This window comes from Gossypium hirsutum, chromosome A03 (genome assembly GCF_007990345.1).
Source record: "Gossypium hirsutum isolate 1008001.06 chromosome A03, Gossypium_hirsutum_v2.1, whole genome shotgun sequence".
Taxonomy (NCBI): Eukaryota; Viridiplantae; Streptophyta; class Magnoliopsida; order Malvales; family Malvaceae; genus Gossypium; species Gossypium hirsutum.
Window position 1 is genome coordinate 3,672,791 of NC_053426.1, and position 16,107 is coordinate 3,688,897.

Genomic DNA, 16,107 nt, shown 5'->3' on the forward strand with positions numbered 1-16,107 from the left:
TGGGACTAAAATCCAACAGTTATAATGGTAGTTATCTTACCTAAAATTATCGCTATGGTTAAAAATTGAATCCTTATTATCTACGTGACAAATAAAAATACTCATTACTATACTATAAAATTTTATTGTCAAATTTACTAATTTAATTTTATAGTACTTATTATAGGAACTTAGATAAATAAAACAAACAAATTCTTATAATATTGATCTTAAAATACGAGGATGTTTAGTCTTAGTTAAAATACAAGACAAAATAGTCTTAGGGGACTCACCATACATGACAACAAGATTATCCCTACAAAAGCTATCTGAGGATACATTATTATTGAAATTAACTTCATAAATTTGCCGGAGCATCAACACTCTAATTTGAGATAATAATTCGAAACATCCTGTAGTCATCAACCAAACGTAACAAGAAAAGTGTTAAGATACAATAGTGTTTGGAATAAGGCTAATAATTGAAGTTGCATTAACTTCAATTTCAAGATGGGTGATGTTCGAATTAACCGCATGTTTGCGGCCGTCTCTAAGTGCGCAAAGCTCCGCTTCAACACTGTTGCCTTTAGGGAAATGGCGAGAACATCTTTTAACCCAATTACCCTTGTGGTCCCTAATAATAGCACCCACACCCGCTTTCCCCGGGTTTGCCATGGAACAGGTACAATGGAAGGTGGGTAGCGGACTTTGATTTCCGGGGAAAGGGCAAAGGACGCACGGGCCCCTGCAAGAGCCCTACAAGTCACTGTTCCTTGTTGTATGGGGCTGTTAAAAACAAGGCAGATACGAAGGGGCCAAAGCTCCCATAAAGCGAAAGCGAAAGTGATGTTCCAGGGTATCTTAGGAGATGACAGAGCGGGTATAAACCTCGCCCACTAGTGTTACTATGGGAAATTGCAAAAAATACGCCGTTGCCGGGGATCGAACCCGGGTCACCCGCGTGACAGGCGGGAATACTCACCACTATACTACAACGACTTCGTTGACAAGTTCACTAATTTATTTTTATTAATTATCATATAATCTCAACCGCTCCTTGGATATTGTTGTGGCCTCTCGCACTTTCACAATGAATACTCTCACCCAAATAAGTATTTCCAATTTAATACATAGCAGTTGCACTCAAATAAGTTCTTCACAATGATCCAAATTGCACACTCTCTAATCTTTATATTCCAAGGTCCATTGAAGCTTTTACGATATCACTTCAATTTAGTTCTCAAATCCGTCCATACCTTTTAAACCATTATAGAGATTCTTATATTAGGAGTCAGATAACATTTCGTCCCTTCTACTAAAAAAATGAGTAAATTAGTCTCTATACATTAGATCAAAGAGTAAATTTGTCATTATGTTAAAATTTTCATCTATTTCTAATTTTAAAAATTAATCTTTATACATCAGCATAAGGCACACATGGCACGCCACATGTTACTATTTGGTTATTTCATCAATCACGCTAGTTTTTAACAATACAAATGAAAGAAATTTTCAACAAAAAAAAAAATATACTCTTTGATCCAACGTACAAAGAACAATTTATCTTTTTTTTAATAAAAGAAATAAAATACAATCTAACTCGAAGAATACTTTTACAGATGAATATCCTGATTTTGCTGCTTTAATAAGACTACCAATATATGTCAAAAATAGTCAACTTAAAAAGTACTACAATATTCTCACTACCAACTGCAATGTCAATTGTAACTGACCAAACATATTGACATGCAACAAGTTAGATTAATATAAATATATTAATATAAATTTTTTAAAATTTTAATGTATAAATGTACAAAATCAAAGTTTATGTATATAATTACACATTAAATTATAATTTATATATAATTTTGGGATTAATCTCGTAATTAAAAAAACATAGAAACATTATAATCGTAGCTTCTTATTTCATTAAAAACTTCGAAGAACAATACATTATTTCCCAGCAAATTCCAAACTTATTAATAAAATTGGATGTGGATGAAATCGAGTAAAAACTTAAAGGTCCTTAACAGCAATTAGGATTGCTGCCGGCACATGCACAATAACCGGCAGGAGTACAAACATGAAAGTTAGTAGTACACTGCCTCACACAATCCTCATTGGTTTTCCATTTCAGCTTCTTTTGTTGAGCTTCGACCATCGTTGCCACATCCGAGAACAGCATACATTCCAACAACAACACCAACACTTTAGTAAATGTTTCTTTTTCAAACAAACCCCAAGTACTAGAATAAAACATCAAATCATATCAATACCAATGTGTACATATATATTATCGAGATTTTATCTTTGATCTTTATCCAATGTTGACAAGTTTATAAAGTAAGAGTGTTTCAAATTGGTCACGCATGACTCTTTTACAGAGAGAGTATTATGTTGCTATAAATAATGTTAGTAGATTGGTTCCATACGTAAATATTTATAAAAAATATATATATATAAATTTATAATTTTGGAAATTTGGTTGCTTTTTTTTGGGGGGGGAAATTTAGCAACTTCCCAAAATCATTCCTCAAAATTCCATCATCATTCGATTATAGGATTTTTTTTATTTTTTATTTTTAGAATTATGCAGTTTTAATTTTACTCTGTTGCTTTCCACGGCTAGGTTGACTTCATAAATTTTTTAGAATAAATGAAATGAATTAGTATTATCCCATAAATATACTAAAAAATTAATAAATTTAATATGCAATTTCTATTTCTTTTAGTCTTAATAAGTTTTTCTTTCTGTTTCAAAAAGAAAAAAGAAAAAATTTCTATCATATTTAAACGGTACTTTAAAAAAGTTGAGATAGATAAGCCAAGCCAAAGAAAATAAAAAATGTCTGAGCCCGGGTTTGAACCGGGGACCTCTAGTGTGTGAGACTAGCGTGATAACCAACTACACCACCCAGACATTGATGATGAGTCGTTAGTTTCACTCAATTATAGTATAATGCGAAAAGCAAATCACCATTCACAATAATTTAATGGCATAATGATAATTTTAACCCTCAATATTTACATCTTCTATCAATTTGGCCATTAATCTTTCAAAATTTTTCAAATCACATTTCTTTAACAAAAATACTAATTAAAACATTAATTTCTTTATGAAGTTGATGTGACAAATCGCACGACAATCCAATTGCACTTCATGCTAATATGAGATTTGTTTTGGTATGTGTTGTTTATGGCCAGCCTAATGAAAGTGGGCTTACCCCCATTCTTGCTTACGCTGTTGGGACTAATATTGAACGGTTACAATGGTCGTCGTCTTAATTATCGAACCAAAAGTGCTTGAGTTTAGTTTAGGAATACTTTTCAAAAATGCTTTTGGAAAGAAACTAAAATTTTCAATTTCTGAAAAAGGTGCTTTTAGGCTAATTTTTAGTTTAGAAGAAGCATTTTTTTCTCTGAAAAAGCATTCAAATGGTATTAGTGTTTTTGGAAGGTGTAAGCTGTAAATTAAGAAGAGATTTTCACGCATGCTCATTAGAATCTTGATTAAATTAATATATAAATTATTTTTTTAAATAGTCCAAATTGAAAATAAGATATTTGTGTTTGCAAACTACTCAAATTTAATTTGAAAAATATTCAAATTCAATTCCGTAATATCTAGTTGAACTTGAGCTATTGATCAAGCCGAATTCGAACTTCGTAATACTTTGCTTGAACGGCTCATGAGCCTTATCTAGCTCTTCATATTTTTATATTACCAAATTACATTATTATCCTTGATATATACTATTAACCATAAGCTTAATTATCAAAGCAAGCTTGAATGCAAAAATTAGTAAACGAGCTTAATCAAACTCAAACTCAAGTAACTCGATTATATCTCAAACCAAACTCTAGCTTAAAAATAAAAGTTGAATTAAGCTCAAACTAAGTATCAAACTCAAGGTTGACAATATTCGGGCTCAGCTCGATTATACCCCTAGACATAATGTATAAATCTTACAAGGCTAAACTTATCATGTCAATTTTAGAATTGCCACATGATCTTACTATTATAAAAAATATATATAATAAAAATATGTGATTAATTGAGTGACTATATTATAATTTTTTATAATTGAATGATAAAAAATAAATAAACATAATTGTGTGACCTGCAATGTACATATATAGATTATTATTTAATACACCGAGAAAATCAATGTATCAAACAATTATCCTATATATATATCAATAAAAAATGCATAGATAGAGTTGCAATTTGACGAGAACCCAAGTGGAGGGGCTGATATAACACCCTTTTTTTTAGTATGTAACAAGTGAACAGTTTCTCTAACATTGGCCCCCTTCCAATAAGATAAATGGAAGGAAGAAACAACCTACAGACAATAAGCATAGTGAAGTTTTCGATATAAATTACAAACTACACTTTAAGTCAAAGATCTTCTACCATCTAAAAACATAGTTTCAGATCACGGCCGTCGTTTCGGGGGCTTAATTGAAGAATTGCTAGTGGTTGCAGCAGTTATTTTCTTAGAACCTGATGATATATATATATATACACATTCCAATGAAAAACGAAAGAGTGAGGAGACTGATCAAAATTCAAAACAGTTTGATCATAGGAACATTATATAATAATTACATACTTGATGGGATCTTGGAGGTGCTCCGGGACAGTGACAATCGAGCAGTAGGTTTTGTTTGCAACACTTTCTGAGATAGCTTTGGAAGCTTAGACGGGAGTGATGGGGCGATAGACCTATTTTTGAACAGGAGCCAACCGGAGTAAGTCAAATTAATCAAGTTATCAGATATTGCAGTGAAAAATAAAAGCCGTAGGAGTTAAAGTATAGTGAAAAATAAAAGCCGTAGGAGTTAAAGTATACTTACTTCCCAATATTATCAGATTTTTCAGATTTGCTTGCTTTCTCAACCTTCTCTGGTTTATCAGGAGGTTTTGAAACTTCCGGGAAAAGAGTAAACTCCACGGCACTACAGATTGAGCCATCAGTATCTGTAGCCCCCATTGATAGATCACCATCAGATATATCACTTAATCTCTCCTCTGAATCTGCATTTCCGAATCCCAACAGTTCAATATCATCAGTAAGATTCAGACCCAAATCTCTTCCTATCATGTTTGTATGCGCAAGTGATTCATTTTGATGCCTGGATTCATCAATTGACCGATGAGAGCCAGATTCAGAATGCTTATCACCATTAGCTGAGAAAATGTCAGCATCAACATCTGCTTTCTCAAAACTTCCCAAGCTTGGCTGTCTTGAGAGGCCTAGGCTTTGTCGAGGAGTCCCACTGGACCGTCCCCTAGGAGAGGAAGATTCATACCTCAGTGAGCTCATACCACGCTTAGTACCATTGCCATTACCCTTAAGCAGTTGCAAACGCTCAATCTCCTGATCTTTCTTTGTGATGGTTTCTTTGAGCAATGAAACCTGTTAGATCAAATAGAAGATTATAAATGAACAAGATTACACCGTTGCAACGATGCCAGTTGATAGGCTCATTAATGAAAGTGAAGATTTTCATGGTCCAACATTGGACTATAACTCTGCTTTCTCCGTCGCCAGAGAAATAAGGTAACCATTTTCAAACAATCAACAATTGGTTTCAACAGCTATGCTTCATTAACTCGAAGAAAAGGGAAAATGAGTAGAGGAAGAGAAAACGATACTTGTTCCATAAGTTCTCTGATATCTCTTCCTTCTCTGTTAGTCCGTGCAGCACCTAACTCAACACCAGAAACTCTTTCAGCAAACTTCAAAGTACTTATGGTTTCAGCGTATGACTCTACATCAGGATTAAGCTGCACAAACATAAGGGTTTTCGCCTGGCCACCTACAATCAGTAAGAGCAAATAAATAGGCTTTTAAGGTATATAGAATCTATTGGGCATGACCGTGAAATAGCAAATTAAAATCTGAACAGTAAAAAGTACCCAAAGAACTCTGGAGAACTTGAGTCAGTTTGCTGTTTCTATAAGGGACATGAGAATTCTTTTGTGCCAGAGCAAAGATTACATCTCCTAGAGCTGACAGGGATTTGTTTATATGTTGTGCCTCCCTAAGCCTATCTCCAGTTGCTTCAGAACGATCTACCCGTTCACTGCCAGCAAGATCCACCAAATGTAGACTACCGCGCAAAACAGCATTAGTTTTTATGTCCGTGCCACGAACATGAACAGTGAGAATGCTGCACATAATTTACTGAAACCCATTAGATGCAAAACTCAAACTCTCCAAATAACAAGTTACATACAGAATAAAATATAACCTGTGGGATCTGCTACTCCTCTCATTTAGGGCGGTAGCACCAACAGCCCTATTCATTAAACCAATATTCATCAATTCCAGAACATCTGTGGTTGATTTTACAGAATGCATGCTTGCTTCAGGGACAGCTAACCCATTTGGTTGGGTAGTGCTCCAAATCCCAAGTGTGTGCAAGTCAAAGGAAACAAATAAGATCTTTAACGGCAAGAAAAAGAATCATAAGGAATAAAATATAACCATTAGACCAAACACAAAATTATAATGAGTATTGCAAATTCTTAAACCAATAACGTAAGGTATTGCATAGAACCGAGGATAAGGAACAATAGCAATAGAACATAAGTTATAGAGCCAAATTTCAAACCAGAATCAAGAAACATAAGAAATGAAATTCAAAAGATTAAAATAAAGGATATCTTCTCTGAGAACTGTCAATAACAAGCAGATCACGAACTTGCTCATTATATATCTCAACCATTTGAACACCAACTTCATATATAATGGAGCTCTTCCTGCTTTGAGAGATTTGAAAAAGATCATTCAAAGCTCTATAGTTGACTCCCCAGTCTTCTTTAGAAGACAAATTAGGTCCACTCTGGAAAGAAGAATAAATATGCATAAGACATAGCCAACAAGTTTAAAATAATCTATATATTTGAAATGGAATAATATTAGCAGGCAGCTCACCATAGTATAAGTTTTTCCTGAGCCAGTTTGACCATAAGCAAATATGCAAACATTGTATCCATCAAGAACAGATCGAATCAATGGCTGGGTGTCCAAAAATACCTCCTCTGCAGACATATCACATTGAAATATGTGATATACAAGCAGCAGTCATGAAAAGTGTGGCTATAACTATATAGCATTAAATTAAGAGATGAGTTTCATTATCAAATGAACAGAGTTAAGAAATTTTAGAACCTTGGGTAGCTGCTGGACTGAAAACCTTGTTAAACTTGAAGAGCCTATGAGTGTCCTTCCCTAATTTTGAGGGATTCGAAACAACCAATTCACCATTCTCACCAACATATTCTATTGCTGTTTGTTTTTTACTTTGCCCTGGAAGGAATGGCCTTATCCTACAATAAACTCTAATATTTCCTGCACAAATAAGTAGTTTCAGCTACTTGGCAAAGAAACCCGAACAAACTAAGATATACAATGTACCTTTCAAATCCTGAACCTCATTGTACAATCTACGGTTTTCAGAAAGAACCAAATGATAATTTTCAGCAGCATCTACCACTCCTTTAAGCTTGATTCCTACTCAAGAAAAAAGGGTATACACAATGAGGAATTGCTCAAATCCCAAAATATAAGGAAATGAAATCTAAATGGCAGACCAAGCCAGACAAACAAAACAAACAGCAAGAATAACCAACACTACCTAAGAAATTTATATCCTCTGAGCAGCTCTTTTTAGTCTTCAGAACCTCACGTTTGACAGATTTTGACGCATCCCTCAATTCCTAAACAGTGTAAAACTTCTTGTTATAGGACCATGTATCAATATCGTATCATAGAAACATCACAAAAACAACAAACCTTCAAAGCCCGAAATTGCTGATCAAGGAAGCTCTGATAACTGCGCTCCTTATCTTTCCATCTCTTTTGTTTAGATTCAGAAAATGACTGAAGCTCATCAACTTTCTTCCTGGAGTCACTTAAAAGACACTCGACTTCTTTTAACTTCTTTTCTAACAATACTTTATTATCCTCAGCCTGGGCTTCCAATTGTAGACACTGTATTTCATGCATCTTTTTGCTGCTCTCTAGTTCCTCTTTTAGCCTAGAAATCTCGAGGTCTTTCTGAACCTTCTCCTTCTTAAGCTGAAGCACATCCTGCTCTTCAACTTTACCCTTCTCCTCTAGTTTGCTCTTTTCAAACTGCAATTCTCATGAAATAACAAAGCAATTATATTAGACTATCAAGCAACAAAATATGGCAAAGAGATAAATCTTTGCATAACACCACATAGTCACCTGGTATTAAGACTTACAACGGGAAAAAGGAATAGCCCCATTGATTAGCCATGTCAATCTTAGCTTGAGTTCACAACACAACAGGGATCAAATTATCTACTATCCAAATTCTAATGAAAAGTTCTGATCCCAAACTAGTTAAACTAACATAAAAGCATTGCAGGCAGTGCAAGTACATAAAAAGGAGACTCAATATCAGATTTGCAAACTTAATATAAACATTTTAAACTAAGTAATACAAAGTTAAACCATCCTTTAAAATTTTCTTCTGAAATTAAATGGCTTTTCCTTAAAAAGAAAATTCAAATCTCAAATTTGCATCTGTCAGTACACTAGTTGAATTTCATACAAGATATAAATGGAAATACATGCAAAAGTACATATATATATATATACTGTATCCTTCTTGCAGTTTAAACTTAACTAGTAAATATAAGTTAAGCAATTCACAGAAATAGATTTAGTCCTTCAGTTTCAAATTTATGGATGAAGCATTATGGATGAAGCAATTATCAAAGGATGTGAAACCCAGAGAACAATATGTCAATGAGAGTCTTCAGAAAACCAAAGGCAAAGAACTAAAACAACATAGTAAAATTTAAACAATCAACAATGAATTAAGAGGGAAAAAATTAAGAATTGCACCTTTATATGTTGTAGATTCTTTAGAACAACCTACAGGAACCAAAACAAATCCAGGATTATTGAGACAGGGAGAACTAAAGGCAAAAAAAACTAAGGCACGTGCCCTAAACTGTTAGTCAAGTACCATATTTTCCTCCATGGTTCCCTTTGCTAGGGTCTCAAGTGCTCTTATCCTTGATTGATACTTTTCCTCCTGTGCCCTAAAAAGCTTGTTTTGCTTCAGGATCACAAAATACAAATATTCATTATCCATGCACCGCACGTGAGAAAACAATCTCTTAGAGAGAGGAAATAGAAAGTTCCGAAGCAATTTACATTTTTTAAATTTCTTGCCCTAGTTGAAACTCGCCATTCTATCTCTTCTACAATCTTTCTCAACAGGCATGCGACACGCTGAGCAAAAAGGAAACAATAGAAAACCACAAATTAAAAGACGGTATCAAAATATATATATAGCACGACAGATGCATGACTACCAGTCTCAGAAAAGAGACAAAACTAAAAACATCCATGAATGCTAAGGAAATACAGCAAATGTATGTACTCCTGATGGCATACATGAGGTACATCTCCTTTCTTTCTTTCAATACTTTCATCCATAATCTTGTAAATTATACTGAATAGTGATTGAGTTGAGACGTTCTGCAAAAAGGAAGGTGCATAAGAATGCATTAACCAAAAAGTTGCTATCAGAATCTTGAGTACATAATAGATACTGACACATGGATGGAAAGAGTTCAGAATCTTACATCTAAACTGCTTGATTTCAATAATTCTAAAACTGTTGCATCAGAAAGATCAGCATAACATCCTTGCTTCATTTGGATGCTCTCGACTTCACCAGAAAGATCCCATCTCTTTCTGGAAGGATGTTGGAAGCTATTGGCCTCATCATTAGGATTGAAACATGATCTAAGTGTCTTAAGGCACTCTAAAACCGGCATCATATGGCCCTGCATATGTCCCAAATTATTAACCAAAATGTAGAAAGAAAAGAAAAACAGCAATGGAATGCTAACTTGCAACTTGAACCCAACCAACTAGGGTAATTCATTTTGTCCCAAAAGTAAAAAGGTAGTTCATCATACACCATTAACCCGATCGAGGTTTCATTCCATGATCAATGATCAATCCATCATTGTGGGGGGGGGGGGGGGAGAAGCCTCCACTCAGATCAAGAACCATCCCAAAGTTAAGATCAAAAGGCTTGAAAGAGGAGTTTACATCCCAAGACAAATTCTTTTGACTGAGATAGACGTACAACTAAACATGAGAGTCCAAAGTTCATTTTATCAGGTATATACCAAACCCATACACCCAAAACTGAGCCAACCATAGCTTACTCCTCATCGTGCACAAGCTAAGATCAATTTTGTAGGCAAATAGTTTTTGTTTCAAGATCAATTAGTAGAAAAATGTTTTCACTTTAATCCAACATTAAATATTTGGCACCCAGAATAGAACATTGCTCAAAGAAAAAGCATCTTCAAATCAACTGATACCTGCTCAATATCAGACAATTCAAAGCTGGGCAGCCCCATTTCATCCATAGCAATCAGAAATTTCTTGACATTTGCAAGACCACAATCAGAATCACCATCCTGAAGTTAGAGAAGAAACATGCTCAAATGGTGAAGTACAACGTCCAGAACAAGATAAAAACATTTAAAATTAAGTCTTAAAAAAAGAAAAGTGAACTAAAATAATAATAATAATTCAGAAAACAAAGTATTAACAAATGATTGATCAAACCATTTCAACAGAACCAGGATGCAGCTTGTTCAAAATGGTACAAAAAATAGTTCCATCAATCAGACACCCTCTCAGCTCGTCTTCTGTCATATCCAGTGGCAACCTTAAATCAGGAAATATTGCATTTAACCAGTCCACCAAAGAAGACAGCCAGTCACCTAGTAAAATCAAGGCTCCAAGTTCAAGAGTGGAAGATGATTAAAAACACTGAAAGAGCTAAAAAATGTTATTACTTTACCTCGAATCACACCTTCAAAACTTCCCATTTGTTCAATATCTACATTATGAGTTCCATGCAAGCCATTAGCTGTACCGCTTTCCTTCATATGCACTATTAGCTGAATGTCGAAGCTGACTTCTTTGAAATCTATCTTTCAGATAACATAGGACTCAGTCCTGCAAAGGGGGTAACAATATTTATCTTAGTGAAAATTTTGATATATGTATCATTAATTATCTATTCAGAGCTAAATACAGAAAGTAAAGGCACAAATTTTGTCATACTAGTTGGAACTTGATTACAATTTTAAATAAAAACCGATTTTTCAACGAAATTAGCTCACATTTTAGAGGGAAACTAGGGGAAAGAAAAGGCATTACTGGTGTTAAGCGTAAAGCCCTTTTTTTTCCTTCCTTTTTGGACACAAGCGAAAACTGAAAGAGATAAGAGAGAGAAAAAAAAGAAAGAACAGAGATTCTTTTCGTGTCTTACACTTAATAAAATCACTCTGCTAACCAGAAACTAAGAGTGTTCAATTGTCGAAAAAACAATAAAATTTAAAATAAAAAAAAAGTAAAAAAAGAGCTCGGAGTTACACTCTTCACGTTTTCTCAGCAACCAAACTATCAAAATTCCAAAAAAAATACAAAAAAAAAAATCAAAATTCAAAACATCAAGCTGCATTATCGATTCTCCGTATAATTTCTTAAATAAATTTAAAAGCTGAACTAAAAATAATCGAAAAAACCCATGCAGATCCAAACACAACAATAAAATTCAAAAAGAAAATGTAAGAACAAAATGTAGGTTAAAGCACGAACCTGAGGAAATCTAATAGAAGACTAGATCAAGATCTTGAAAGATAGAACTCAATCTACAAATTCCATAGCTCAAAAAAAAAATCAAATTTTCCCTATGAAAAAATACAATGCTTAGAAACCAAATATAAATTTTATTTTCCAAATTTCGAAGCAGATCCGTCGAAAAAAAAATCAAGCGATTTCAAAATCACGAACAGCTCGATCTTTTTACTTCTTCCTTTTCTCCTTCTGTTCTCCGCAAAGAAGAAAGAAAAACAAAACAAAGTGAATTAGCGTTGGAAAATGGAAAAACTAGAAAAAGCGAGTGAACGTGCGAGAGCGAGTTTTGGTTAGGTTTTTTGGTTTTTAAGGCTTTGTTTGTATTTTTCTTTTTTATCGGACCATTTTTTTCAAAAAAAAATTGTTTTTAGTTTTTGTTTAATTTTGGATTTTCCATTGGGCCCAGCGATTTTGGAGTAAAGTTCCCGCTTTCGTGATTTTGGGTTTTTCTTTGTCGTTTGATTTTTTTTTAATTTGAAATATTAATATTTAATAGAGACGAACAGAATAACGGACTCAACGGTGTAACGGTGTTCTGTAGATAGATAGATCTTTGCTTCATAGTTCAAACAGAATACTTTCAAAGGTTTTTTTCTTTAACTGTCACTAAATTAGTAATCAGTTTACTTTTTCATTACTTAAACAACTTTGTTTTCGATCTTCGGCACTAATTGTTTAAATCGATTTGGATCTAATATATATTTTTCTACTCGTCGAATCATCGCTTAGCGCTTATTGGCCGAACTTTTAAAAAAATATTTAAGAATTGAAATGAAAATTTTTAAATTGTCCAATGATTATTTTGTAATTTTAAAAATTAAGTGACCAAAATATAAATTTACTAATAGTTTAATAACCTTGAGTGTAATTTTTTCCTTTTTTCAATGTTCGTTTTATAATTCATGTTACCCCTCCTAATAATATGTTTTCGATTAAAAATGCAATACACCTTACTAAAATTATATATTAAATTTCATAAGTGGATAAATAAAATAGAATATGTATTATATATTTAAAATATTGAAATATATATGTTTGTTTTTGAATAATGTACTTAAATACGCTCACACTCATATATTCTTAATTGTCACAAAAATAATAATAATAATTGTACTAAAAAATCAATTAAAAAAAATTTGTACTCGTATCAAAATAAGTTCTAATAAATTTGAAATTTAAAAAGTAATTTCAAAAATAAAGTATACATACTTATTAGGTCTTATTATTTATACCAAAACAATCATCATATCTGCTCTTTTTTATATAATATTTAGAACTACCCATAACCCTTCCTCAGCCCTTAAATAGGAGGATACTGCACTTCAGTGCACTCAAACCCACATCTTCATTAATTGATAACAATACTGATTCCAATCGAGTTAAGACTCAATCCACTACTACATGATTAATTAATTATTCATTAGATTAATTAATTATTCATTAGATTTTCTACTACTAATAAATATAAAATATGATGAACATCTTTACACGACTCTAGAATATTAGGATTAAATTCGAAGCAATCGTTTGTCTCCTCATAATAATATGAGTTCATAAAATCATAATGCCTTTGCAAAGCAATTGTATCCGAAAATAGCTAAAAAATTAGTAAACACGACTTTTTTTTTGGAAAAAAAATAAATTAAACAAGCTGGTTAAATTTTAGCTCGATTGATATTAATATTGTTGTCAGTGTAGAAATATATGGGTTTGAGTGCACTGAAGTGCATTATCCTTCTATTTAAAAGTTGAGAAAAAGCTATAAATAATTCTAGATATTATATAAAAAAGAAGAGATAAAAATTTATAATGAAATTAATATTAAAAAATTAAACACAATTGAATTATATATATTTTTAATGCATTTAACTCAATATTATTGGTACTAAAATAGATGGTCAAAATTTTTCATAACTCCTTTTTTGTCTTGTAAATTTAAAATTTAATCCATATACTTTTATTTTTAAGAATTTAATCTTCCACATTTTAGATTTCAAAATTCAGGTTAACATCATCTTTTTATTTCAAAATACCATCAATAATTTTGACAATGTTAACAATTGGGCCTAAATTTTGAAATATAAAAAATAGAAAGACTAAATTCTAAATTTATGTAGAGTATAAGGACTTAGGACATATTTTGACCAAAATAGATATATAATTAATCCTAAAAAATTATTTTAAAAGCAAAATTAATATTAGTTGGGAAAGGCCGGCCGCAAATCAATGGCCAACTAACTGACATTTGGTCCACCATTACGACAGAAAATAAACTTAAAACATTAGTTCGATGTCATGTCAACTTCCTCCCATTTTCATTAGGTACAAATTTCTCTAATTATATCAAATTGGGTCCACAAAATTACCCCTTTTTGGGGTTAATTCAAAAAGTATAAAAATAGTAAGGTTTAATATATAATTTAGTATTTGAGTTTAACATTTTTTTAATGTGGTGTCTTTTAAGATTGACTTAATGAAAGTTAATTGTTAATATTATTATATTTATTTTTTATGATTTTACTAATAAAATAAACTTACTATTAATAGTGAATTTATTTAATTTTACATTTGATTTGTCAAATACAATTCGATAGATATGAGTTAATTCGGGTTTTAGGGTTGCTACTATTACTAACTAATTATGAATTTTAATCAAATCAACTCTAATACCCGAATTAAACACTGAAAATTTTAACATTGTTATCTTCAAGTACCAAAATGTAAAACTTTTGTTAAATACAGGTGTAGCGACGTAAAAATTTTAGCTTGGCTTGGTCGCTAATTGTGGCGATCTATTGAAAACTCAAAAACTAAATTTTTATTTTAAAATAAACAATGAGTCGCCACCGATCGTTTTTTATAGGTGTGATCGGACACCTATTAGATCTATTTTTTTTAAACAAATGAAGCCTGAGTTTGGGTCTACGTCGAAATCCAGAGAAAAAGTAGGGCTCGGGAGTCGGTTACGTGCGAGGAAGGTATTAGCACCCTCGCAACGCCCAAAATTGGTATCTCATAAACATGTATTGTCTGGATTTTCAAAAAAACGAGTTCAATGTAATATTTAGTCATGATTCAATCGAAAAGACAAGAAACTTTAGTTTTTTCGGTTTTTTGAGAAGGATATACCTTTTAAACACGAGCCTAAAAATTCCATCCAACATAGCGATGAAACTTACGGCCTAATGTTAAATTGATACATTGCCTCACTTATTAAAAAACAAGAATAAGATTTTCGAAATAATGCTAAGCAAATTGATGTGAAATAAAAATAAATAAAGGAACCAGAAATACATTGAAGCAAATAACGAGTATGACAGTAATATAAGAAAACAATAACAATACATGCAAGATTAAATGTAATAATAGTATCAAATACGAGAAAACGATGAATATAAATATGTAAAATGACATTAAGAGCATGTACATAATATATACTTATACATACATAAATATAATTAGTAATAATGTTAGAAATATGTAACACCCCTCGCCCGCATCCGACGCCTAGACGGGGTTCGAGGTGCTACCTGACTTTTACTAACACTTCCATACTAAACAGGGTCATGAAATCTCAAATAATTAAAAACTTTTCTTTTCACATGCAATCTGTCCTTTATGCGAGCTTACGAGGCCCAATATATGCATTCGGGGTGGTTCGGGACCCAACCGAGAACTCATGAAAAACTTAGGAAATCTCTTGTATCAAGGCTCCACACGCCCGGGTGCTAAGGACACGCCCGTGTCCCGAACTCATGTCCAAAACCTGGACAAATACAAGGCTATTTTCCAAGCCATTTTGTCACTCTCACAACATATGCACGCATACTTATACAATAGCATACAACATGGCAAAATTAGGCACTTAAACCTTCCTAACATGACATGACCATGGTAATTTCACATGCAACCATTACAATAAGTTTTTCTTTCATCTTTACCATATTAATGCTATAGCTATCAACATGTCATCAAACCTCATGTCCATCACAAAGCATGCATAATCATATCCACAAACCATTCATGAAGCATTATTAACTATTTACCAATCACTTAATCCTGCATTAGTTATTAGCTCATCAATGAATCTCAATTCAATCTCTAGGCATACATGTTGTACGCCACATCATAAGAGATAATAACATACATGCATAAGAATAATCATATGGGCCCATAACGATATTAGCCGACATAGGCCAATTTACATGACTAATACTACCTTAATAACAAGCCAATGCCTTTGGCTAAATCATAATGTTACATACTCACATTAAAACCCTATACATGTTATAGACTAGAATCACTTGAGTTTACTTACGCCGATAGCGTTAACTCGACAGTGTGATAATATCTCTGACGGCCTCCAACCCGAGCTAATCTGGAAACTCTAGAAAACATGGGAAAG

The 16,107-nt window shown here is 32.7% G+C and overlaps 1 protein-coding gene and 2 non-coding genes across 5 annotated transcripts; all 3 read right to left on the minus strand.

Moving 5' to 3' along the window:
• Nucleotides 1-906: 906 nt before the first annotated feature.
• TRNAD-GUC (transfer RNA aspartic acid (anticodon GUC)) lies at nucleotides 907-978 on the minus strand. Its single transcript has one exon. It is a non-coding gene; the product is annotated as a tRNA-Asp (tRNA).
• A 1,847-nt stretch (nucleotides 979-2,825) lies between these two features.
• On the minus strand, nucleotides 2,826-2,899 carry TRNAV-CAC (transfer RNA valine (anticodon CAC)). Its single transcript has one exon. It is a non-coding gene; the product is annotated as a tRNA-Val (tRNA).
• Nucleotides 2,900-4,150: 1,251 nt separating this feature from the next.
• Nucleotides 4,151-12,019, minus strand: LOC107963779 (kinesin-like protein KIN-14J). 3 transcript variants are annotated; one of them, XM_041105970.1, is made up of 22 exons: nucleotides 11,859-12,013; nucleotides 11,664-11,755; nucleotides 10,861-11,018; nucleotides 10,623-10,780; nucleotides 10,373-10,471; nucleotides 9,620-9,823; nucleotides 9,429-9,512; nucleotides 9,186-9,263; nucleotides 8,995-9,087; nucleotides 8,871-8,900; nucleotides 7,788-8,129; nucleotides 7,630-7,711; nucleotides 7,410-7,505; nucleotides 7,164-7,343; nucleotides 6,927-7,033; nucleotides 6,656-6,834; nucleotides 6,241-6,405; nucleotides 5,906-6,159; nucleotides 5,642-5,805; nucleotides 4,840-5,402; nucleotides 4,596-4,708; nucleotides 4,151-4,486 (listed from the first exon to the last, which is right to left on the minus strand). In XM_041105970.1, the coding sequence occupies exons 3-22, from the start codon at nucleotides 10,946-10,948 to the stop codon at nucleotides 4,419-4,421; spliced, it is 3,147 nt and encodes a 1,048-aa protein (XP_040961904.1). In that variant the 5' UTR covers nucleotides 10,949-11,018; nucleotides 11,664-11,755; nucleotides 11,859-12,013; the 3' UTR covers nucleotides 4,151-4,418. The 3 variants fall into 3 exon arrangements, with proteins under 3 accessions (XP_040961904.1, XP_016755737.1, XP_016755738.1); XM_016900248.2 differs by having other exon boundaries at nucleotides 11,664-12,019; XM_016900249.2 differs by having other exon boundaries at nucleotides 10,873-11,018; nucleotides 11,664-12,016.
• Between the last annotated feature and the right edge of the window lie 4,088 nt (nucleotides 12,020-16,107).